Genomic DNA, 24,306 nt, shown 5'->3' with positions numbered 1-24,306 from the left:
GTCCTGTGGGATAGGTTCAGTGAGAGCAAAGCCTGTTGATAAAAGGTGACTGAGAGGTTGTCTGGGTTTTGATGGTAAGGTCATCAGAAGTATCTAGAACAATTGATGGTTGTCACTGATAAAGTCCAAGAGTGTCAGAATAGAGAATGGGTATATGTTAATCTTGTCAGTTAGGGAGGCCTTAAAGACATTAGCAGGGGCAGTTTGAATAAGTAGAAAGTTAAAAAAAAGACAATAGCATTAAAAAAAATTACATTTTATTAGCATGGATTTGACTTTACCACTAACAACTTAGCATAGGAAAAGCATTTATACATTAAATAGGTAATTGTGACACATAAATTGGAATTACTTTTTAAAATATAATATTTTTGACTGAGTGGAAAATAAAAGTGAATATGATTGAGATCTTGTGTGAGTTTTTAATTACCAGGTATCATATTATGAAATAAAATTTCTATTAAAATATTACAAGCTAATTTTTATATCCCATTAAAAATTAAGATTCATGTTTCTTAGAATTTATAAATTATAATTTTATGTTTTTATAAGAATCAACTCAGCAACAATGTGGAAAGGTAACCCTAATTTATATGGAAGCACAAAGGAAAACATAGGTTTAAATCCTTTTACTCCTTGCAGGTTTTCCTACAAATGATCATTCTTCTTTTCTAAATTTAATTTTATATTATCTTTATTTTGGACATTCATAGTAAATAATACAATTATTTACTCTTATTTGGGTTGGGTCAGTTATATTACAACCCTGGCAAATGCTTTCAGCAATTGAACACAATTCAGTCAATCATCATGTTCAAGATATATTGAGAATCGTATGTACGAGATACTATATTTAGCCTTTGCAGGTAATACAAAGGTATATCAGTCAGGCCTGATTTAAAATCTCTTCAGGTCATCTCAACAGGGAAGGATCAGGGACAGCTACATAGAAGTAGCTTAAGGAAGATAAAGCTTTTAGTCAGCAGGAAGGAGAGAAGGGAAGACTATTTCCGGTAATGGAATAATGAGGAAAGGCACAGAGGGATAGAAGTGTGTGGAAGCAACTCTGAGTATACTAAAGACCACTGAACTATACCTATTAAAAGGCTGAATTTTATTGTATGTGAATCATATCTTCATAAAGCTATTATTTGTTAAAAGGTGTGGCATATGCCAAGGATGGCAAGTATAAATTGTCGTGGCAACAATGTGGGATCCTGGAGTAGAGATTGGAGAGAGGCGTAAGGCCAGAGTACTCAGAGAGTATTGAAAACCATGCTAGGAATTTGGGGGTTTATTTTCCTGGTATTAGGAAACCATTTTAAGTTGTTGGATTGTTTAATCATAAATATTAATTAATTTATTCCTCAAACAACCCCAAGAAGTAGGAAAGCAGGCACTGTCATTATCACTACCTTACAGATGGGGACCCTGAAGCACAGTGCTATTAAGTAACTTGTCCAAAGTCAAATAACTGGTAGTGGCACACCTGGGATTTGAAACTAGGCTATCTTCTTCTATTGTGCACTTAACCATTCTGTCCTTCTGCCTCTTGGATAGGACCCATTCGGTATTTATATGCAGCAGTTGTCAGTGATTAAAATCAATAATTAGTAGTAAGATTTAAAAAAGTATAAGCGTCTAAATTCATTCATTGGGTATTGACTATTGATGATTAACTGATATTGCATAATAATCTAGTGCCCAGTTTGAGATACCTTATTTTTCTTTTATTAACATAGATTAAAAAAATTATTGTATTAAGAACACAACATGAGGAAGATAAAAGCAAAATAAACAAGTGGGCCTACACCAAACTAAAAGCTTCTGAACAGCAAAGAACACCATCAGCAAAATAAAAAGGAAACCTACAGTATGGGAGTTTATATTTGTAAATATTACATTCTATAAGGGCTTAACATCCAAAATATATAAAGAACATATATACCTCAACACCAAAAAAACAAATAACCCAATTAAAAAATGGGCACAGGATCTGAACACACATTTTTCCAAAGAAGAAATACAGATTCTCAAGAGGCACATGAAAAGATGCTCCACAATGCTAATCATCAGGAAAATGCAAATCAAAACCACAGTGAGATATCACCTCACACCACTCTCCAAAAGACAAGAAATAACAAGTGTTGGTGAGGATGTTGAGAAATGAGAATCCTCCTACACTGTTGGTGGGAATGTCAATTGGTGTAGCCACTATGGAAAGCAATGTGGAGGTTCCTCAAAACACTAAAAATAGAAATACATATGACCCAGCAATCCTACTTATGGGAATTTACCTGAAGAAAACAAAACCACCAGTTTGAAAAGATATGTTTACCTCTGTGCTCCCTGCAGCATTATTTACAGTAGCCAAGGTAAGGAAGCAACCAAAGTGTCCATCAGTAGATGAATGGATAAAGAAGAGGTGGTACATATACACAGTGGAATATTATTCAGTCATAAAAAGGAAGTCCTGCCATGTTGGACAACATGGATGGACCTTAGAGGATATTATGCTAAGTGAAATAAGCCAGGTGGAGAAAGACAAATACCATATGGTTTGACTTATATGTGGAATCTAAAAACAAAACAAAATAGCCACCTCAGACACTGAGAGATGACTGGTGGTTACTTACCATGAGGGAGGAGTTGGAGTGGGTGTGTGAAATAGGTGAAGGGGATAAATAGGCACAAAATCTCAATCACAAGATAAATTAATCATGAGGATGAAAGTGCACAATAAAGAATATAGTCTATAGTTCAGTAACATCTTTCAATGTTGACAAAAAAGAAAAAGAACATAAGATCTACTTTCTAATTTTTAAGTGTACAATGCATTTTTGTTGACTATAGTTAAGTGTTGCACAACAGATCTCTAGAACTTACTCATCTTGTATAACTGAAGCTTTCTGCCCATTGTTTAACAACTCCCCATTTCCACAGCCCCCAGCCCTTGGCAACCATCATTCTACTCTGTGTTTCTGTAAGTTTGTTTATTTTAGATCTTAGGTACCTCATGTAAGTGGAATCATTAGTATTTGTCCCTTTGTGACTGACTTATTTCACTTAGCATAATGTCTTCAAAGTTTATCCATGTTATCACATATTGCAGAATTTCCTTCTTTTAAATGGGTGAATAAATTACATTGTTTGTATATATCATTTTATTTATCCATTTATCCATCAATGGATATTTATGTTGTTTTCACCTGTATTAGGCCTCTGAGATTACTAAACTTCTATAATTCTAGTAAAAAGTTTTATCTTAAATAAGTTTTCAGTATAGTACTTTGTAATATCAATGTGGAATCTTCTTAAAGAAACATTAGCAAAAAAACCTTTAATTGTACAGTTTCCTAGTAGTCATGGATTTTAAACACAGCAACACTGAGAAGCATTATTTTCCTTGTGAGTACCCAAACTTTGGTTTGGAATGATTGGTCAGAAGGCAGCATCAAATGTTTCCCTACTGTTCAGGAGCTCTAATACCTCAGATTCTGTCCAGAATGTTTTTACAAGATGCATTTGATTTTAGACATTCAATTATATCTAACATATGTTTTCTTTTGTTTAATATAATTTCTACTGCTCTTGGCTCAAAGTATATATTATAGACCCTTAGGGATCTTTTATGTTTATTGTTCATAAAGTAATGTGTGGCTTCTTAATAAAGGGCAGGAAAAATCAAGGTGTCCTCATCTTACTTGTAGGATGGGTGCTGCAGATAATATATATAAAGGACAGAGTACATTTATGGAAGAACTGACTGACACAGCAGAAATAATAAGAAAAGCAACATCACAGTCCCTGGTAATCTTGGATGAGTTGGGAAGAGGGACGAGCACGCACGATGGAATTGCCATTGCTTATGCTACCCTTGAGCATTTTATTAGAGACGTAAGTATCCTGCATACCTTTTTGTATGTGAATGGTACACGCTATACAAATTGTTTTCCTGACTTCAGTTTCTAAATACTCAAAATTATCTTTGTTATAATTGACCCTGTTCATGCAGTTGATCATTAGAAAGCTCTACATAGAATTTAGATAGCTGGGCCTTAAATTTATGTTTGCAATTCTTTGATGTGTCATTTTTTCTTTTGCTGAAGCAAACTAAAATCTGATCAGTAGGTTTAAGTCCTCTCCGACAGTGTGTCCACCCAGAACTATATATTATTATCCCTGAGCAGGGACTACCCCCACTGCCACCTATCCTTGAGGAAAGAACAAAAAGAGTGCTATTTTTACCCTGTGAAACATTTTTTTTAAGCAATATCCTAAAAGATCTCAATATAAAGTCTTTGGTTTCAATTATTTGTGTCTTTTCTGTTTCAGTAATCTACTCCTTCACTGCATATCTCTCTTTATCAGAGTGCATTTCTAAGTATTTCAGTGTGAAATTTTGCTTGTGTCAAACTTTCCATCTCTGTCATCTCCATCAAACTCTCCCCATTATTAACTCTGTTCATTTTGGTCTCTTCCTTTGTGTGTCTCATTCTTAGTACCTGACATTGAATTGTTTCTTTTTTGGTTTTTCTTTTTCTACTTCATTCTCTACTTTCTTATTCTTTTCTTTGTCTCTTGTGTCCTCCCCTGATTTTCACTTCCTCCTCTCCTCCTTAAAGAGCTAATAGCATATTTTTACTCGTATTTCTTTGAAAAACAAGCAGAAATAAAATTCTTTTTTCTTTAAACTTTTGTGGCCCTCAGTTTTTCTTAAAATATTTAGATTACATAGTTAATGATGACATATTTTCTACTTGAAAATAGATATTTTTCATTTTTCTTTAAGAAGAAATGCTTCATTTGCAAAAAGGTACAGCTAGGAACTTTCCTTTAATCATTGTAGAAACTACATATCACAGGTTCAGCAAAGTCCTACCATTACTACCAAAACTCATTTTTAAACATTCACTTAAGAGCCTTCTGGAACTAATTATGAGAAAACTGAATTTTCCACCTAGAGTTTGATTTCATTATTTCCACTCTCTACTCATAGCAGTGTAACAGTAACTATGACTGATTAACAAATAACCCCAAGACTTAGTGGCTTAAAACAACAATAATGATTTATTATCTCTCACAGTGTCTGGAGGTGAGGAATTTGGGAGCAGCTTAGCTGAGCCGTTTTGGCTCAGGGTGAGAGACCTGAGGTTGCAGTCAAGTTGTGAGCCAGGGCTGGAGTCATCCAGAGGCTTGACTGGGGCTGGAAGGTCAACTTCCAATATGACAATGTGAACATTGGAGGTGAAGATATTTGGAGCCATGTTGGAGGCTGGCTACCAAAAGTAGTTTGGTGATATTTCAAAGATTCTCTTAAGAACACTCAGGAACAAATAATGATAGAATTTGTCACTTCTGTTATCATTGCTTCTATAGCAGTTTTTGGATATTTTAAATGTTAATGAAGAAAGTGTTGATTTTAGATAAAATTTTCCCTAGAGGTAAGTCATTGAAGAGGGTTCTTTAGGAGCAACAGTCCCTAACCTTCTTATGGATGACAATCTTTATTTTCATGTCTTTTGATTGCTTGTATGAGAGAGATCAGAGAGGAATGGGGAAGGCTTGGCTTTGCTGCAGCAAGCTGAAAATGGCCAGGAAGGAAAGCAGTGTTACAGTCCAAAACCTTTGGTTTTCCAGCTAGAAATGCCTGTCAGCTTAAGGAGGGGGTACCATGGAGACAGCTGGTCTAAGATCCTTCAGGGCAGATTTTAAGAAAAGCTTGTCAAAGAAATCCTGCCTTAAGGGGCTTATTTGTAATTGTTATAAGACAGAGGGCACATGCTCTGACTTCTAATAAGGTGAATGGCAGATGACTCAAAACTGTTCTTCTTTGATTTAATTACCCTCTTTGCTAATTTTGAACTTCCTTTAAAAGAGGGATTTCTAGAATACATGATCAACTGTGCTTTAATATAATGCTTATTAAAGAATCCACGAGTCCATATTGATACTAACAAAACAAAAACTTTTTCTAAAATTCTGGAGGTAGGGTGGAGAGAAGGGAAAGCTTAACTTTATACAATGCCAACTAATAAATGGAGAGGTTTTTTTTTTTTAAATCAACTTTTACTAACCACAACAATAACTGATTCAGGCAACAATGGTCAATAGATGGTAAAATCTTCAGGTGAAAGACTACTGGAGAAAAGGATATTCATATAGCTCAAACTATCACCCCACAAATTATTTATTAATTACAAAGGAAAAAGGTGTCAGTAAAGTGAAGAAATCTGGGCACCCACTTGAACTTAATAATCAAACTTAGCAGTAATAACTCAAACTGACATCATATGCCTCCTGATGTGATGTACTAGGAAGGGTATGTCATCTGCATATATATGTCATAGTCCTGGCTTAATCTGAATGTAATCAGAAAGAAACAGCCAAATTCAAACTGAGGGATATTATCTGAACAACTTTTCTGGATACATCAAAAATGTTAATGTCGTAAAAGACAAAAAAGAAAAGGCTGGGAAACTCTTTTAGATTAATGGAGACTAAAGAAGAGACATAATAAATGTACTGCATGATCCTTGATTTTTTTGTAAAAATATAAACATGAAGAACATTATTGGGACTTTATGGATTACATGTTAGATAATAGTAATATATCAATGTAAAATTTCTTGGGTGTAATAATTTTATTCTGGTTACATAGGAGAATGTTTTGTTCATAAGTATTAAGGGATGAAGTGTCGTGATATCTTCAGTTCTCAAGTGGTTCAGGAGAAAAGTGTGTGTATGGGGGCGAGGGAGGAAGAGGAAGTATGGCAAAATACTAACAATTGTTTGTCCACATAAAGAATTTATGAATGTTCACTATATCTTTTCTGCAAATTTTATGAAGTTTGACATTTTTCAAAACAGTTGGAGAAAAGTTTTAATTAAATTAAATTAAAAAATAAAAAGATCTTTATTCTGTCTTACTGCTTTAGGTGAAATCTTTAACACTGTTTGTCACCCATTATCCACCAGTTTGTGAATTAGAAAAAAGTTACTCACAACAGGTGGGGAATTATCACATGGGGTTCTTGGTCAATGAGGATGACAGCAAACAGGATCCAGGTATGAAATATTCTTACAGTAAGTACAACTAGAACATTGTTGGTTTTCATGTGTGATAACTTGAAATTCATAGGAACATGTACTGCTTAATAATGTAAAAGCTGTGAATGTTGATTATAAATGACATTTACCCAGATTCATTTTCTCTAAGCTTCAGTCAAGTAAGTGTCATCCTGAGTGCTTCTCTGGTCTTATCTCGTTTTTCTACTGAAGAGGGTAGAGGCAGGGGGATGTTGAGGTGTTACTCCTAGAGTCCTCTCGAAAAATGCCCTAACAGTCCAGTACATTAGTCATTTTTAAAAATACCCTATTTCCCAAAATTCCAGTTAACATGAAACCCTTACTAAGAGCCATGTTCTATACTGAGCATATGTTTTATCTTAATTTGACAAGGAAACTGAATCTCAGGTAAGAGGCATGTTCATGTTGGCCACCTGTGTGGGGGCTGAACCAAGACTAGAATCCGTGTCCTCTGCTTGCACGTTCTCCTCCTCTATTCTGCTAGAACTGCTCTGTGGGATCTACAGTATTTTTCTTTCCACTTGCTATTAGTGTCACAGAAATGAGACATTTCATGAAAACGAACACCATTAAGCAACAGAAATCAATTCAAGTGCTGTAAGTAATGGAGTAGATTTCGGCATCATTTTTTTTCCTGTTTAGTAGTAATTTTTTTAAGCTACCAGTCAGTGGGCCAGTGATGATTTACACACTTGGTGTGCTACATTGGAAAATTCACTACCCAGGACGCTCCAGATTCCAAATTTTAGTTTTGAAAGGTAATAAAGATGGACCTGAAAAAGAAATCAGGCAGGCGGCTCAAATAAAACAAGGTGCTGTGCCCATTTTTGGGGGGATTATTTGCTTTTTGTTTGTTGAGGAGTGTGAGCACTTTATATATTTTGGATGTCAGCCCTTTATCGGATCTGTCATTTATGAATATATTCTCCCATACTGTAGGATGGCTTTTTGTTCTACTGATGGTATCCTTGCTGTACAGAAGCTTTTTAGTTTGATACAGTCCCACTTGTTCATTTTTGCTTTTGTTTCCCTTGCCTGGGGAGATATGTTCATAAAGAAGTTGCTAATGTTTATGTCCAAGAGATTTTTGCCTATATTTTTTCAAATATATTCAAACTGGGCTGCTGCATTCTAAGGGGAAAATTCCTAGGAGTGGAATTCCTGGGTCAAATGATATTTCTATTTTGAGTTTTTTGAGGAACCTCCATACTGCTTTCCACAGTGGTTGAACTAGTTTACATTCCCACCAGCAGTGTAGGAGGGTTCCCCTTTCTCCACATCCTTGCCAACATTTGTTGTTTTTTTCTTTTGGATGGTGGCCATCCTAACTGGTGTGAAGTGATATCGCATTATGGTTTTAATTTGCATTTCTCTGATGATTAGCAATGTGGAGCATCTTTTCATGTGCCTATTGGCCATCTGAATTTCTTCTTTGAAGAAGTGTCTGTTCAGCTCCTCTGCCCATTTTTTAATTGGCTAATTTCTTTTTGTTTGTTGAGGTGCGTGAGCTCTTTATATAATTTGGATGTCAAACCCTTATCAGATATGTCATTTACAAATATATTCTCCCATACTGTAGGATGTCTTTTTGTTCTACTGATGGTATCCTTTGCTGTACAGAAGCTTTTTAGTTTGATATAGTCCCAGTTGTTCATTTTGGCTTTTGTTTCCCTTGCCCGGAGAGATATGTTCATGAAGAAGTTGCTCATTTTATGTCCAAGAGCTTTTTTGCCTATATTTTTTTCAAAGAATTTTATGATTTCATGACTTATGTTCAGGTCTTTGATCCATTTTGAGTTTACTTTTGTGTATGGGGTTAGACAGTAATCCAGTTTCATTCTCTTACATGTGGCTGTCCAGTTTTACCAACACCAGCTGTTGAAGAGCCATTGTATATCCATGGCTCCTTTATTGTATATTAATTGACCATATATGCTTAGGTTTATATCTGGACTCTCTATTCTGTTCCACTGGTCTGTTGGTCTGTTCTTGTGCCAATACCAAATTGTCTTGATTACTGTGGCTTTGTAGTAGAGCTTGAAGTCAGGTAGCATAATTCCCCCAGCTTTATTCTTCCTTCTCAGAATTGCTTTGGCTATTTGGGGTCTTTTGTCATCCCATATGAATTTTAAAACTATTTGCTCTAGTTCATTGAAGAATGCTGTAAGTATTTTTATGGGTATTGCATTGAATGTGTAGATTGCTTTAGGCAGGATGGCCATTTTGACTATTAATTCTTCCTAGCCAAGAGCATCGGATGAATTACCACTTATTAGTGTCCTCTTTAATTTCTCTTATGAGTGTCTTATAGTTTTCAGTGTATAGGTCTTCCACTTCTTTGGTTAGGTTTATTCCTAGGTATTTTATTCTTTTTGATGCAATTGTGAATGGAATTGTTTTCCTGATTTCTCTTTCTGCTAGTTCATTGTTAGTGTATAGTAATGCAACAGATTTCTGGGTATTGATTTTGTATCCTGCAACTTTGCTGAATTCAGATGTTAGATCTTGTAGTTTCGGAGTGGATTCTTCCAGTTTTTTATGTACAATATCATGTCATCTGCAAGCAGGGACAGTTTGACTTCTTCCTTGCCAATCTGGATGCCTTTTATTTCTTTGTGTTGTCTGATTGCCATGGCTAGGACCTGCAGAATTATGTTGAATGGAAGTGGGGGGAGTGGGCATCCTTGTCTTGTTCCTGATCATAAAGGAAAAGCTTTCAGTATAATGTTGGCTGTTGTTTGTCATATATGGCCTTTATTATGTTGAGGTAATTGGCCTCTATACCCATTTTGTTGAGAGTTTTTATTATGAATGGATGTTGAATTTTGTCAAATGCTTTTTCAGCATCTATGCAGATGACCATGTGGTTTTTGTCCTTCTCTTTGTTGATGTAGTGGATGATGTTGATGGATTTTTGAATGTTGTACCATCCTTGCATCCCTGGGATGAATCCCACTTGATCATGATGGATGATCTTTTTGATGTATTTTTGAATTCGGTTTGCTAATATTTTTTTGAGTACTTTTGCATCTATGTTCATCAGTGATATTGGTCTGTAATTTTCTTTTTTTGTGGTGTCTTTGCCTGGTTTGGGTATTAGAGTGATGTTGGCCTTATAGAATGAGTTTGGGAGTATTCCCTCCTCTTCTAGTTTTTGGAAAACCTTAAGGAGGATGGGTATTAGGTCTTCACTAAATGTTTGATAAAATTCAGCAGTGAAGCCATCTGGTCCAGCGGTTTTGTTCTTAGGTAATTTTTTGATTACCAATTCAATTTCTTTGCTGGTAATTGGTGTATTCAGATTTTCTGTTTCTTCCTGAGTCAGCCTTGGAAGGTTGTTTTTCTAGAAATTTGTCCATTTCTCCTAGGTTATCTAGTAGTTCATTACCATATAATTTTTCATAGTATTCTCTCATAATTCTTTGTATTTCTGTGGTGTCCATAGTGATTTTTCCTTTCTCATTTTTGATTCTATTTATGTGTGTAGACTCTCTTTTTTTCTTGATAAGTCTGGCTAGGGGTTTGTCTATTTGTTTATTTTCTCGAAGAACCAGCTCCTGCTTTCCTTGATTATTTCTATTGTTTTATTCTTCTTAATTTTATTTATTTCTGCTTTAATGTTTATGATGTCCCTCCTTCTACTGAGTTTGGGCCTCATTTGTTCTTCCTTTTCTAGTTTCATTAATTGTGAGTTTAGACTGTTCATTTGGGATTGTTCTTTCCTGAGGTAGGCCTGTGTTGTAATATATTTCCCTCTTAGCACATCCTTCGCTGCGCCCCACAGATTTTGTGTTGTTGAGTTATTGTTGTAATTTGTCTCCATATATTGCTTGATCTCTGTTTTTATTTGGTCATTGATCTATTGATTATTTAGGAGCATGTTATTAACCCTCCATGTGTTTGTGGGATTGTTCATTTTCTTTGTGCAATTTATTTCTAGTTTTATACCTTTGTGATCTGAGAAGCTGGTTGGTACAATTTCAATCTTTTTGAATTTACTGAGGCTCTTTCTGTGGCCTAGTATATGATCTATTCTTGAAAACGTTCCATGTGCACTTGAGAAGAATGTATATCTTGTTGCTTTAGGATGGAGTGTTCTGTAGATGTCCATTAGGTCCATCTCTTCTAATACGTTGTTCAGTGCCTCTGTCTCTTTACTTTACTTATTTTCTGTCTGGTTGATCTGTCCTTTGGAGTGAGTGGTGTGTTGAAGTCTCCTAAAATGATTACATTGCATTCTGTTTCCCCCTTTAATTCTTTTAGTATTTGTTTCACATATGTAGGTTTTCCTGTGTTGGGCTCATAGATATTTATAGTAGTTATATCCTCTAGTTGGACTGACCCCTTTATCATTATGTAATGTCCTTCTTTGTCTCTTGTTACTTTCTTTGTTTTGAAGTCTATTTTGTCTGATACAAGTACTGCAACTCCTGCTTTTTTCTCCCTGTTAGTTGCTTGAAATATCTTTTTCCATCCCTTTACTTTCAGTCTGTATATATCTTTGGGTTTGAAGTGAGTCTCTTCTAGGCAGCATATAGGCGGGTCTTGTTTTCTATCCATTTAGTGACTCTATGTCTTTTGATTGGTGCATTCAGACCATTTACATTTAGGGTGATTATCAATAGGTGTGTACTTATTGCCATTGCAGGCTTTATGTTCATGGCTACCAAAGGTTCAAGGATAATTCCCTTAGTATCTAACAGTCTACTTTACCTCACTTCGTGTGCTATTACAAACACAATGTAATGTAAAAGTTTTTTTTTTCCTCCTTTTTTTTCCTCCTCCATTCTTCATATGTTATGAATCATATTCTGTACTCTTTGTCTTTCCTTTGGGTGACATCTATTTAGCCTTGGGAAAACTGCCATCTATAGGAGTACCTCCAAAATTCTCTGCAGAGGTGGTTTGTGGGAGGTAAATTCTCTCAACTTTTTCTTATCTGAAAATTGTTTAATCCCTCCTTCGAATTTAAGTGATAACCTTACCAGGTATAGTATTCTTGATTCAAGGCCCTTGTGCTTCATTGCATTAAACATATCATGCCACTCCCTTCTGTCCTGTAAGGTTTCTGTTCAGAAGTCTGATGATAGCCTGATGGGTTTTCCTTTGTATGTGATCTTTTTTCTCTCTCTAGCTGCTTTTAAAAGTCTGTCTTTATTCTTGATCTTTGCCATTTTAATTATTATATGTCTTCATGTTGTCTTCCTTGGTACCTTGTGTTTGGAGATCTGTGCACCTCCATGGCTTGAGAGACTATCTTCTTCCCCAGATTTGGGAATTTTTCAGCAATTACCCCCTCAATGACACTTTCTATCCCTTTTTCTCTCTTCTTCTGGTACCCCTATAATATGAATATTGTTCTGTTTGGATTGGTCACACACTTCCCTCAATATTCTTTCATTCTTAGAGATTCCTTTTTCTCTCTGTGCCTCAGCTTCTTTGTATTCCTCTTCTCTAATTTCTATTCCATTTACCATCTCTTCTACTTCATCTAGTCTGCTTTTAAATCCCTCCATTTTATGTTATATTTCAGATATGGAGTTTCTTAATGATTGAATCTTGACTTAAATTCATTCCTGTGTTCTTGAATATTTTTCTGTACCTCCATAAGCATGTTTATTTTTTTTATTTTGAACTCTCTTTCAGGCAGATTGGTGAGTTTAGTTTCATTTGACCATTTTTCTGGGGTTTGTGAGATTTTGGTCTGAACCATGTTCTTTTGATGTTTCAGATTTCTGTGTGGTGCCCACTAATGCCCAGAAGCTCCAGTCTCTGGAGCTGCTCAGACCCTAGAGTGAGGTTTGGGGTCATAGGGGAGCAGAGCTCGTGTCTGGGGGGAGGAAAGAGCTGTTTCCTGATTCCTGTCTGTGGTGCCTGTCTCCAGTATCAGAGTCAGTGGGCCAAGCACACAGGTGTAAGCCTATGTGCTTTGCATCTCTAGCTGTTGTAGGCGGGGCCTCTGTCTGGCTCTCCTGACGCCAGCACAGTGACTGCAGGTTTGTGAACCGTTGATGGCAGGCTAGGAGGAAGGCACAGCAGGCTGTGTGTCACAGTGGGGGGCCTTGGAGCTGAGCAGCCAGCCAGGGGAATGGAGTGCCTCAAGCTCCTCAAAGTTCCCAACCAGCTGGGCATAACGTGCCCAGACAACCTTGTCCAGCTCTCCCCTCCCCCGCACAGCAAGCTCTGTGCAAACCCCACCCCCTTCACCAGCCCTCTCACTGCTAGGAACACTCTCAGACCGCCTGCTTTTCCCTTTTCCCAGAGCGGCGGGGTGTGGATCCCCTCCTCCACAAATGGCCGCAATCTGTCTCTCAAGCACTCCACCTGTCTGAGAGCTCCCCAACTTCCAGAGCACCACACAGTGTAGGTTTCTGCTCCCAAAGCTGACCTCCGGGGCTGGGTGTTAAGCAGTTCTAGGCTTCCACCCCCTCCCCTCTCCGTTTTTCTTCCTCCCACCAGTGAGCTGGAGTGGGGGAAGGGCTTGGGTCCCGCCGGATTAAGACTTTCCTACGTAACCCTGTTTTGTGAGATCTGCTCTATTTGTGAGGTCTGTGTGCAGTCTGGTTCAGCCTTCTTTCTTGTTCCTGTTTTAGGGTTCCTTGTATTAATTAACTATATTTTTATACTGTTTGTGGTTTTGGGAGGCGTTCTCCATCTCACCTCTCATGCCGCCATCTTGAATCACATGCTCATTCTTAAAACAATTCCTAGAAGTGAGAATGGCAGGGATTACTTTAATCAGCCTAGATTAATCAAGATCAATTTTTGATGCTAGATACGAGAACACCATGTCCTGAGTTAAGTGGTCAGGAGTTAATTCCATATAAAATCAGTATTTTCTTAGGGTTGGAATAGATTTTGGATAGGCTACTAAAAACATCAACTAAAGGAGGTATAATTTTTGAAACTGCATGCATGAAAATGTCTCTCTTATACTTTCATACTTGATTGATAATTTAGTTAGGTCTAGAATTTTAGGTTGAAAATTACTTTCCCTCAGAATATTAAAGAATTGTTCCATGCCTGCTCCCTTCCAATATTATTTCTGGCTATATCTATACTTCATCCATTATCTCTAATTCTTCTATGTAAGTTAGAAGCCACTACATCGGTCATCAGTAAAATGCTCCAAAGGCTTTTGGGGCAGCTTCTATTATCTATTGTATGCTTACCTATTTCCTGTGGCGTGGTAGAAACAGCAATGGACCAGTAGCAAGACACTTGTGTTTTAGTCTATTCCAGTCTGTAAACTGTTGGACAAGTCACCTAATCTCATCCAACTCTAAGATTTTATGAATCTGTTCTAAAGGTGACTTCAGAGACAATTTTATCAGCAAACATCTCTTTAATAACTGCCTAGAGAAGTTTGGCTATAAAACATATTTTGCTAAATAAGTTCCCCTTATGCAGAAACATGAATTATTATTTTCTCTGACTCTAGAAGTGCCAGAAAAACTTTTCAATAATATCCGTTTAGGAAATGGACAGAGTTTTATAAGTTAAAGTCCTCACCAAGAACTTTATTGTGAGGCTGTAAAGAAATTAGTTTTTTACCATCTTCTCTACCTCCAAATTTCCACCACTCTCTCTCTCTTTCCCCTCTCTATAAGAGGTATGAAGGACGGTCTTGATGTAGAACATAGCTACAAAAAGAGCTCCCTCAGGTGCTTATGGGAGAGTGGTCCCATTTACCTTGATGGTGTGAGAACTGCCATCATTTATGCTGAGGTAGAGGTAGCAAAATGATGACAAATTTCACAACTGTACTGAGTATGTTAACCAGTTATTCAGAGCAATATAATATTTCATGCATTTTAGTTACATATTATAGCTATATTATATCTAAAAAAGCAGTTTATGGCTTCTTATATGTATATATAGTATATATAATACATAAAATAAAAAGCTATCAGCAACGTAAGAGGGTTTTGTAGTATTTATTAAGTTTTCAGAAAAAGATAAATGGATGGGTGGATAGATAATTAGTGAACAGACAGATGAATGAATCTTTTTTTTTATACCAGCATGAAGGCTAGATTATAGAGAGGTAGGAGGTATGTACATCAGTTAGGGCTAAACTAGTTGAAGCAATAGAGACTATTTTCCTCTCTTAAAGGTGAGAAGAATTTGCTTTTTTGATTGTCTACTGCTGTTCACTTCACTTTTGGTCTTGTGAACATCAAAGAATAGCATAATAATCCAGGTTAGCAGGCACTGATTTCTACAAGCTTCTCTCCTAGCCTGTTCCCACCCACTTCCTCACCTGTTCTTTGTGTTCCTTAAGTTTTGTTTGGAGGCAAAGGTATTCTTAGTGCTCTGTAATATAAGTTTTAGTCTCTGTGTTCCTGAGGGTGTCAGTATTCTCTTTACCTCCCACTTTTAGCACCTGCCCCTACATAGGTATTATTTGTCTGTTCTGAATTCTTAGAGGAGGTTAAAGAAAATTCCATTATTCTTTTTCTCTGTTTTGTTCCATCTCTGGCTTTACTTTTTAGCTGATAAAAGATAAAGCATACACATTTATCAAATGAAATACATTTATGAGAAAAAGCTCTTCACAGACTTATAGTAAGTCTAGTAGGGTCTCAGAAAACATTGTAAATCTGGTTCATTTTGGACATTTTTTCAACACAGTGCAATTATATTAAATTTCATAGTAAAGGCAACATAATCCTGAGGTACTTTAGGTTATGCAAGAGTAAACTGTATGCAGCATTGTTTGTATTAATATACTTTATTATATCCAATTCTTTGAAAGTTTTATATTCATATGTATGTGTATGTGTGGCAGACTAGGTTTCCTGGAAGCAGGTTCTGAGATTTGCATGCCAGAGTTTTATTGGGGAGCACTCTCATGATCAACACCTGGGGCAGGACTGGGCTGTGCTGAGCTGTTGCCATCATAAGTCTTCGGCCAACCCTACAGAGAGGTCCGATAAGGGGATAGTCCCTCAGAGTCACCTCAGCTTGGGGTGAGGGAGACAGGCCTTTGTACCCTTTATTAGTTGTCTATTGTTGCATAACAAATTACCCCAAAACATGGCAGCTTAAAACAATAAACATTTATTATCATTTCTGTGGGTCATTGTAGAGAAAATGAAAGTTCCTATGGCCAGGATTCTCATCTGACCCTGGTCGGCTTGCCACTGCACACGTGTGGGCAATATGTTATTACTGACTCTATATATATAAAGAGCTCCACCTAGGGCTCTGGGCTGCACGGCTGCAGGAGAGCAGAGGCTGGAGTGCTGGCAGCACCTAGGACAGAGACTGAGATGGCTGTGGGGTGGAGAGGCCTGGAGGCAGAGCCCAGCTTGCTGCCTGCAGGCTGTCTCTCAGGCAGACCAAATTCTAGTGATTGACCTACCACCATGAGAATAAAGCTGGGTATAAACCCTTTCCCCCTAAGAGTGTTCCATTGTCATTTCTCAGTCTCACTGAATCAAGAGTGAACTGCCCGGGGCTGAGACCTGCTGGGGAGACAGACGGGAATCCAGGGGTAGCTTAGTCGACACCTCTACTTCATGGTCTCTCACAAGGCTACAATCAAGGTTCAGCTGGAGCAGCAGTCACTTCAGGGCTTGACTGGAGGAATCTACTTCCCAACCCACTCACATAGCTGTTGACAAGCCTCAGAATATCTACTTCCAAGCTCACCTGTGGCTGTTGGCAGGGCTCTGGGCCCTTGCTGACTTTTGGCTGGAGACATCAGTTTCTTTCCACTTGGGCCTCTCCATAGGGAAGCTTGCAACATGGCACTTGGCTCCCCTCAGAGCAAGCAAACAAGAAAGTGACAGTGCCCAAGAGGCCACGGTCTTTTGTAATCTAATCTCAGAAGTAACAACCCATCATTTCTGCCATATTCTGTTCATCAGAAGTAAAGTCACTGGGTCTGTCTTACACTCAAGAGGAGGGAATGACACAAGGGCATGAACACCAGGAAGAGGGGTCTTTGGTGGTCCTATAGAGGCTGCCTACCAACCCCCCTGGCAACCGGTCATTGGATCCAGGTACCCATGACGGGCTGGGGCATTTGGGGGAGAAGCTCTCTTAAGCCAAGGCATTTACAGAGGGCCTACATCTGGCTGAGGGTCATGAGCTGACAGCCTCCCTAACAGCTGGAGCAATATCCCTTCAGTCCTGAATGGGATCTGGATGGTACCGAATGGCACCCACTTCAATGTATCTAGCTCTTAGTTAACCAGGATATTTAGTAAACCAGAATCTCTCAATCTTATTTAAATTGCACAACATGTATTATTTCTTCATCTGTTTTTGTCATTACTTTGTTTTGTTTGCAGCACTCTTAGAAACATTTTTATGTATATTAGTTTACAGAGTGTATTATATACAAGACTGGTGAACACATGCATCACTCAAAAAATACTGTCTTTTTTAAGTGTCTTTTTAAAGGAGAAATGGTGCCATACATCAGAATCATTATCTTCTTGATATAGGAGCTCAGGTCAAATTTTTCAGCAAAACGAGTACTTCTTTAGCTTATAATAAGTCATTGTTAAAAACTCTTTTAAGTGAATTAAAAGATCCTAATGCAAAACATTTTCAAAACAGTATTTGCCATTTTCCTAGGTATGTAAAATTGATCAAAGAAACTAACATGTAAGATTAGGGACAATGGGTTTCTTTTTCAGATTGTAAATTTTAATAAAATAAAGGTATAAGAACTTATATATCTTCTTTATTCCTCTACTTTAAAACTTCCAGGCATGGTATTCCTTATCTCTCTCTCTCTCTCTTTTTTTTTTTACTTCATTTTGTAGGTGAAGAAGAACAAGTCCCTGATTTTGTCACTTTTCTTTATCAAATAACCAGAGGAATTGCAGCAAGGAGTTATGGACTAAACGTGGCTAAACTAGCAGATGTTCCTGGAGAAATTTTAAAGAAAGCAGCTAGCAAGTCAAAAGAACTGGAAGGATTAGTAAATCTAAAAAGGTCAGAATGATTGTGCTACATTTTTTTAGTTTATAATGAAACTGTCCAAGTTGTCCAAGGAGAGGACTGTCCTGTACATGAGCAACAGACCTACCTTTAAGCATTTCTAAAAATATTCTGAAACATTTAATTATAATAAAATTTAAACAGTTTTCTGAAAAGCTCATGTGAATTCAGTCTGCCTTCTCTAGTCACATCTTTATTAAGTTGCTTAATTGGTTTTTCAATCATTTTTCTGAAGAATTAAGTTAACTCCTTATTGTGTGCCAACATGTTAGTTGCTTAAAACATTCAATTATACAAAGAATTACTAAAAGAAACATTAATATTAAAAACCTTTAGAGTACTTCTTTTATTCATATATTGCATTCAGAAATTAAGAATTTTTTCAGGCCATGAATAAAAATAATAGTATAATGTAACTATGTAAGTGTTGCCCGTATCCACATGTCAGTATTTCTGGTGACAGATTTTTCATTCTAAGCTGCCTTTCTCTGTCACCTGGCAAGCTTATGTTAAATGCATTCTACCTCTTAACGTTGGTATCCAGTCAGTATATAAACTAGTCTTACTATAAATCTGAGATACACTTTAGAAGGAAGATATTCTTAGGAAAATATCACATGAACAAATAATTAAATTACTATCCTTTTGCTTTCCAAATATGAGATTATATTATGAAACAGCATAAGCTCCTCCTCCATCTCCTGCCTGCCCCTGCACAACCTGAGGAATCTGATATGCCTGGGGAACAACATCACTCCCTGGTCATCAATAGCCATGTGACTGGGAAGGAACAAATTATTGGTCAAATAGAAAATCTTGGCTGCCACCATAGCATAAGGCTAATTTTTAGTTCTAGAAATAATTACCAAATTTAAGTATTGAAATATTACTATATCCATAATACTAGTTAAGGAAAAAGTTGCCAGCTTGGACACCCAAGCTGTGCAATCAGCTTCTCTCTCTACTTCTTTTCTCTTGTGCTTCTGCCTTGTACTCTGCACCTTGCAGTGGTAAATGGTGCTTGACCAGTCCAGAGTGCTGGACTACTACAAATGACATATAGCTTCTCTACTGACATTCTCTTCTGGATCATTTCTGCAATGCCAAATTAGAAAAGTAATTATTTATGAGAGTTTAAAAATAAGCTTAGCTCTTAGTTCTCTGCAAAGTGCAAAGACAAAATATAAGTCTTCTGTTGTCTTATTATTATCTTTCTTTATCCCTAAAGAAACTAGAATCAAACTTTACTGCAAACGATATATATGCAATAAAATATGATGTTGCAGCTGTATTGCCTGTAGATCGAGAGTAATAAAATTCTCAGATTATTTATATTTTAACTCTTCCAACTACTATGTGACATTTTGAAATCTGTTATCTTGACAAGACAGAATTGTCAGAAGAGGTTACATGGGGATGGAATCTGATATCGGTCAGAATACTGTATTCATTATTTTAACTTTTCTACAGTGCTTATCATATCAATTCCATTTGGCCAGATCAAAGAAACCAGCCAAATTTGTACATTTGTGAGGGTTTGTTATAATAGCTAACATTTGTTGAATGCTTACTGTGCACAGAAGCAAGTCTAAGCAGTTATTTGTAGCAGCCTAGACACTGTGCCAGTCACTGTTCTTCCTGCTTTACATACACAACTCACTCTATTCATATGGCAACCTTGTGAGATACGTACTGTTATCCCCATATGATAGTTCAGTAAAATGAGGCCATGGAGGAGTAAGAAACTTACCAGGACACTAGGACCACAGAGCTAGTTAGCGGTCGAGCAATAACTGGAACTCTGATACTCTGGCTCCAAACCCTAAACAAGTACCTGGGTTGTTTTTCTGCAGCAAGAAATGGGTCTACGTTATATTGGCATTTTACTTCTTCATTAGCTAGATTTACTTTATTAAGTCAATTTTACTTTTCATCCTGTGAGCATCCCCAGCGTCTGACTGACTTAGAAAGGGAGGAAGCTGGGCTGTCTTCTCCCTGGAGGCAGTACTACCTCAGCAACCCCAGGCCTTCTTACAGCATCAGCACCGAAAACCCCTGTCAGCAGAGGGCGCGGGCGCCAACACTGCTTCCTAGCCAGAGCCCTGCCTGGTACTCCAATGGCACAGACTTTTTTTTTAAATTAATGGACTATTTCTCTTTTTTTTTTGAAGTATAATTGATATACAATGTCGTATTTCAGTTGTATATCACTGGTGTCATAGACTTTTCATAGCATTTAATGAGATTGCCCCCCAACAATTTCATTTATAGAATAAATAGTATGTTATTTTCTCTCCAGGAAAAGGCTCACGTGTTTTGCAAAGTTATGGATGATAAATGATGCAAAAGACCTGCAGAAGTGGACAGATGAGTTTGAAATGGGAGAAATTACAGACTTCTCTTCCTGGTCAAAGTGAAGACTATGTTTTTGAGCAAAAAATGGAGAATTAAAATTCCACTTGTAAAAACAACTCTCCAGTAACAGCCTATCTTCTGTGATGTGAGCATAAAATCACAACTATGGTATATTCCTATTGGAAACAGGCCTTTTGTGTAGAAAGTCTGTTTCAGGTTCTCGTCATCTTGACTTTTAAAAAATTAAAAACTTTGGAATATTAAGACTTCTGTAATGTAATTAGAAAGTTTCATGGACAGTAAGCTTCGCATAGAAACAAACCTTCCAAATAAAGCCTAAAGTGGTAAAATACAATTCATGAACTTTTAGAGTGATATAAAATTTAATTAATATTTTAAAGTTTTCAGATAATTTGCAACAGGGTCAGCTGTCTAGCAGGAATGTATCTTTTCATTTGAATAAAATAATCTTATAATGCTACCAGTTTATTCATGATGGGCATAAGAATTTTTGATAAGAAATAGAATTATAAAGCTTTTTGAAACTAGAGCACAGAAGGAATAAGATGAAATTTGAAAAGTTAAATACTTTTACAGTCTTAGGCAATTTAAAGAGTGCTAGATAAAATGAGTTGTCTTTCATTCAAATAATAAACATTTAATGAAAAATTGCTATAAATTACTATTTTTTTCCTTGTTGAATTTTGGGGTTTTCAACTATCTGGCAATTGTTACTTGTTAGGTTTAATTGTGGGATAAAGGTGGCTGCACCAACAAATTCACAGAACTGAACTTAATGTTTTTGAACCTTTTTGTTAACCAATAGAGGAAATGTGTGATCTCCCTGGCATTGAACCTTATAGCTTTGTTGATTCATAATAGTGCTTCCTCCCTGCTTGTTTAACCTGGTCTCCTAACAGTGTATTTATTTTGTTCCTAAATACATGATCCTTGCACTAAAGGCTCTCCATCCTATTTCCCACCCATTTTTTACTCCTGCTCAGTTAAATGTCTTCCCCACATTTGATGGACATATTTCTAGTTCGTTCTTTGTTTTTTTTCCCACAGTGGTCCTAACAGTGACCCTGAACACAGGATCAGTACAGACTTCCCAAGTTGAAGGGTGGTTGGTAGCTACATGTTTTGAGTCACAAACACTTTCACCCTTTAATTCCCAACCTTTTTGGAGTTAGAGTATGATGTAATTTGATTGATTCCATAATCCCTTCAGAAATACTATCATACAGTGAAATTCTCAAAAGTGTCTCAAATAGAGTTTGTTGGAATTTGCTGTTTAAATTTTTTTTAAACCAGTACTTTTTAAACAGTGCTTCAGTACTCTCTATGATTGTAAAATTTTTATATCCTTTCTAACAAGGTTTCAAAGGCAGTGCTGTAACCTTACCAGCAGGCCAGAAAGAAAAAGAGATGAATCCAGGAATGTCATGCCCATGCCTGAAGGAGCTGTGGGGCCGGGCAGTCACGTAATGTCCAAGTGGACACTTTAGGCCACCTCCAGCTTGGCCAGGCCAGTGCAACATTCAAGCAGGTATGGGCTCCAGGGGCAGTGTGTCCAGGCAGTGGTAGGACAGTGTCTGGCAAGTGACAGTGTGGACTACTACAAGGTGTAGGTTCTCAGTCATGAGGCAGGCTGGTAAGCCAGGCAGTCAATTTGCAGGAGGTCAGGCTCGCTCCAGGTTTGGAAGACCGGTGCTGCTAAACTACATTTCTAAGTGATGCTCATTCCCAGCCAGGTTACTGAAGTGTTGAAGGGAAGGTTGTGCCAGAGTCACAGTCATGAAGATTATACAGATGCCCTGAAGATCGGCAGGAAAGCTGCCATTGAGTGAGTACATGCTGCAGATACCAAAAGTAGGGCTGCAAGTCTAACATCTTCCAGTTACTGATTTCATTTCCTTTGGTGATATACTCAGAAGTATATATGCTGGATCACATGGTAGTTCTTTTTTAATTTTCTGAGGAAACTTTACACTGTTTTCCATAGTGACTGCCAATTCACATTCTCATCAACAGTGTGCAAGGGTTTCCTTTTTTCTACATCCTTGTCAACACTTATAATTGCTTGTCTTTTTGATAGTAGCCATTCTAATAGATGTGAAGTGATATCTCATTGTGGTTTCCATTTGCATTTCTCTAATGAGTACAGTCAGTTTGAGGACATTTTTGTCATCCTAAAAAAGAAATCTATACTCATTAGGAGTCACTCTCCATTCTTCCCCTAAATCCCCAGCTACTAATCTGCTGTCTTTATAGATGTGCATGTTTTGGACATTTCATATGAAAGGAATCCTACAATATGTGTTCTTTTGTATCTGGCTTGTTTCATATAGCATACTGTTTCCAAGGTTCATCTATGTGGTAGCATGTAATAGTACTACATTCTTTTTTATTACTGAGAACTGTTATACTTTATACTAATTTTATTCACTCATTAATCTATGTATTTATGTATTTATTATTCATCAGCTGATGCCTATATAGGTTTCCATTTTTTAGCAGTTATGAATAATTCTGCTATGAACATTCATGCATAGGTTTTTATGTGGTGTGAGGCACAGAATTTTTTTTTAAAGCTCTCCCAAATAATACTAATGTGCAGGCAAGTTTGAACCACTAATCTCAATGATTACAAAAGACTGAGCAGTAATTTTCATTGGATTGACAATCATTTTGGTCCATCTTTCCTCTGGTTTATCTGTCACTTAGCATAAAGTATGGTATTCTATAGGCCCCCAATAAATGTTTACTGAAATAGAAAAAAACCTCTTTCAAACTAGGAACCCAGTGAAAGGCTTTTCTTTTCATAGTCAAGACACCATTTCGATAGGGAGTCAAGATCCATACAGAAGAGTACTGTATCTTAAAACAAGGGGAAAAAAATTTCTCTGACGTATTTTCCAAGTTTGCATCTATTGTCATGGCTATAGTAGTAACAGGGCAAGTGAAACAATGCCCACTGCATGAAATTCAGAATAAAGACTCATATGAATGGAATCAACAATAATTTGGTCTACAAATTAGTGTTGGCCTTCACTGAGTTCCAAGATCAATATTAATTACCTCTGTGCTGTGTAATTATAGAAGTGCTATTTGATGTTCTACACCAGCAATAGGGGTAGAGAGAGAAAGGGACTTAAATTAATACCATCTGTGGTTTCTGATTTTATAATTAAGGTCAATTCTTTTTTGGAACACTGTAATGTTAGCATATATGATTATTGTTAGGTTTATTAATGTACAGAAAAGTATTACCATTAGAGGGATATCTTTCTAGCTTGCCTGGTACAGTCCTGATCTATATTTGTTTTCCTGGCATGCACATTTATTAAAGGCCTCTTTCACTCAAAAGTATCCTGTTTTGGGTAATAAATGATATGGTAATCCAGTTATAGGTGCTATTTCATGGGTTTACTCACTGACTTGATAGATTTTGAATATCTTTAAAAATCCTTTTTTTTTTAACCCATAGTATGAACTGATTTTTGTCCCAAAGATGTGCCAATTGTTTTTGCCTGTTCATAATACTTTATACTGTGGCATTTAGAAACTATAAGTCTCTGCTAATTGGCATGTTAGAGCTTTACCCTAATCTATTTTTGAGACTAAATCCCCAGAATTAACTTGTCATATGCCTCATTTCCATGAAATCATGGTGGAGAATCTGTACCTATATGACTTCATGAGACATATAGCAGGGCTGTCTTCTTATAGAAATAATTATTGAGCTTAGGAGGAAGGATCCTTTTTCTAGTTATTTCATCTTTTCCTCAAATCCTTCCTTCAGAGCCTTTGACTATATCCTTTTAAAAAAATTCAGGACAATCTCTTCATTTCTACAACAAAAATAATGTGTGCCATTTTTATCTCCTTTTCAGCTTCCAG

At 36.8% G+C, this 24,306-nt stretch overlaps 1 protein-coding gene across 1 annotated transcript in view; it reads left to right on the top strand.

Moving 5' to 3' along the window:
- MSH3 (mutS homolog 3) overlaps nucleotides 1-20,884 on the top strand; it is a 212,774-nt gene extending 191,890 nt beyond the window's left edge. The window contains 5 exon segments of the mRNA XM_057493875.1: nucleotides 3,711-3,897; nucleotides 6,939-7,068; nucleotides 17,871-18,042; nucleotides 20,348-20,429; nucleotides 20,431-20,884. Of these exon segments, the coding sequence (XP_057349858.1) occupies nucleotides 3,711-3,897; nucleotides 6,939-7,068; nucleotides 17,871-18,042; nucleotides 20,348-20,429; nucleotides 20,431-20,499 (640 nt within the window). The 3' untranslated portion in view covers nucleotides 20,500-20,884.
- The last annotated feature ends 3,422 nt before the right edge of the window (nucleotides 20,885-24,306 follow it).

Source organism: Manis pentadactyla, chromosome 2 (assembly GCF_030020395.1).
Source record: "Manis pentadactyla isolate mManPen7 chromosome 2, mManPen7.hap1, whole genome shotgun sequence".
Classification (NCBI taxonomy): Eukaryota; Metazoa; Chordata; class Mammalia; order Pholidota; family Manidae; genus Manis; species Manis pentadactyla.
The sequence above is the reverse complement of the archived record's forward strand: the minus strand, read 5'-3'. Positions and strand labels throughout refer to the sequence as shown.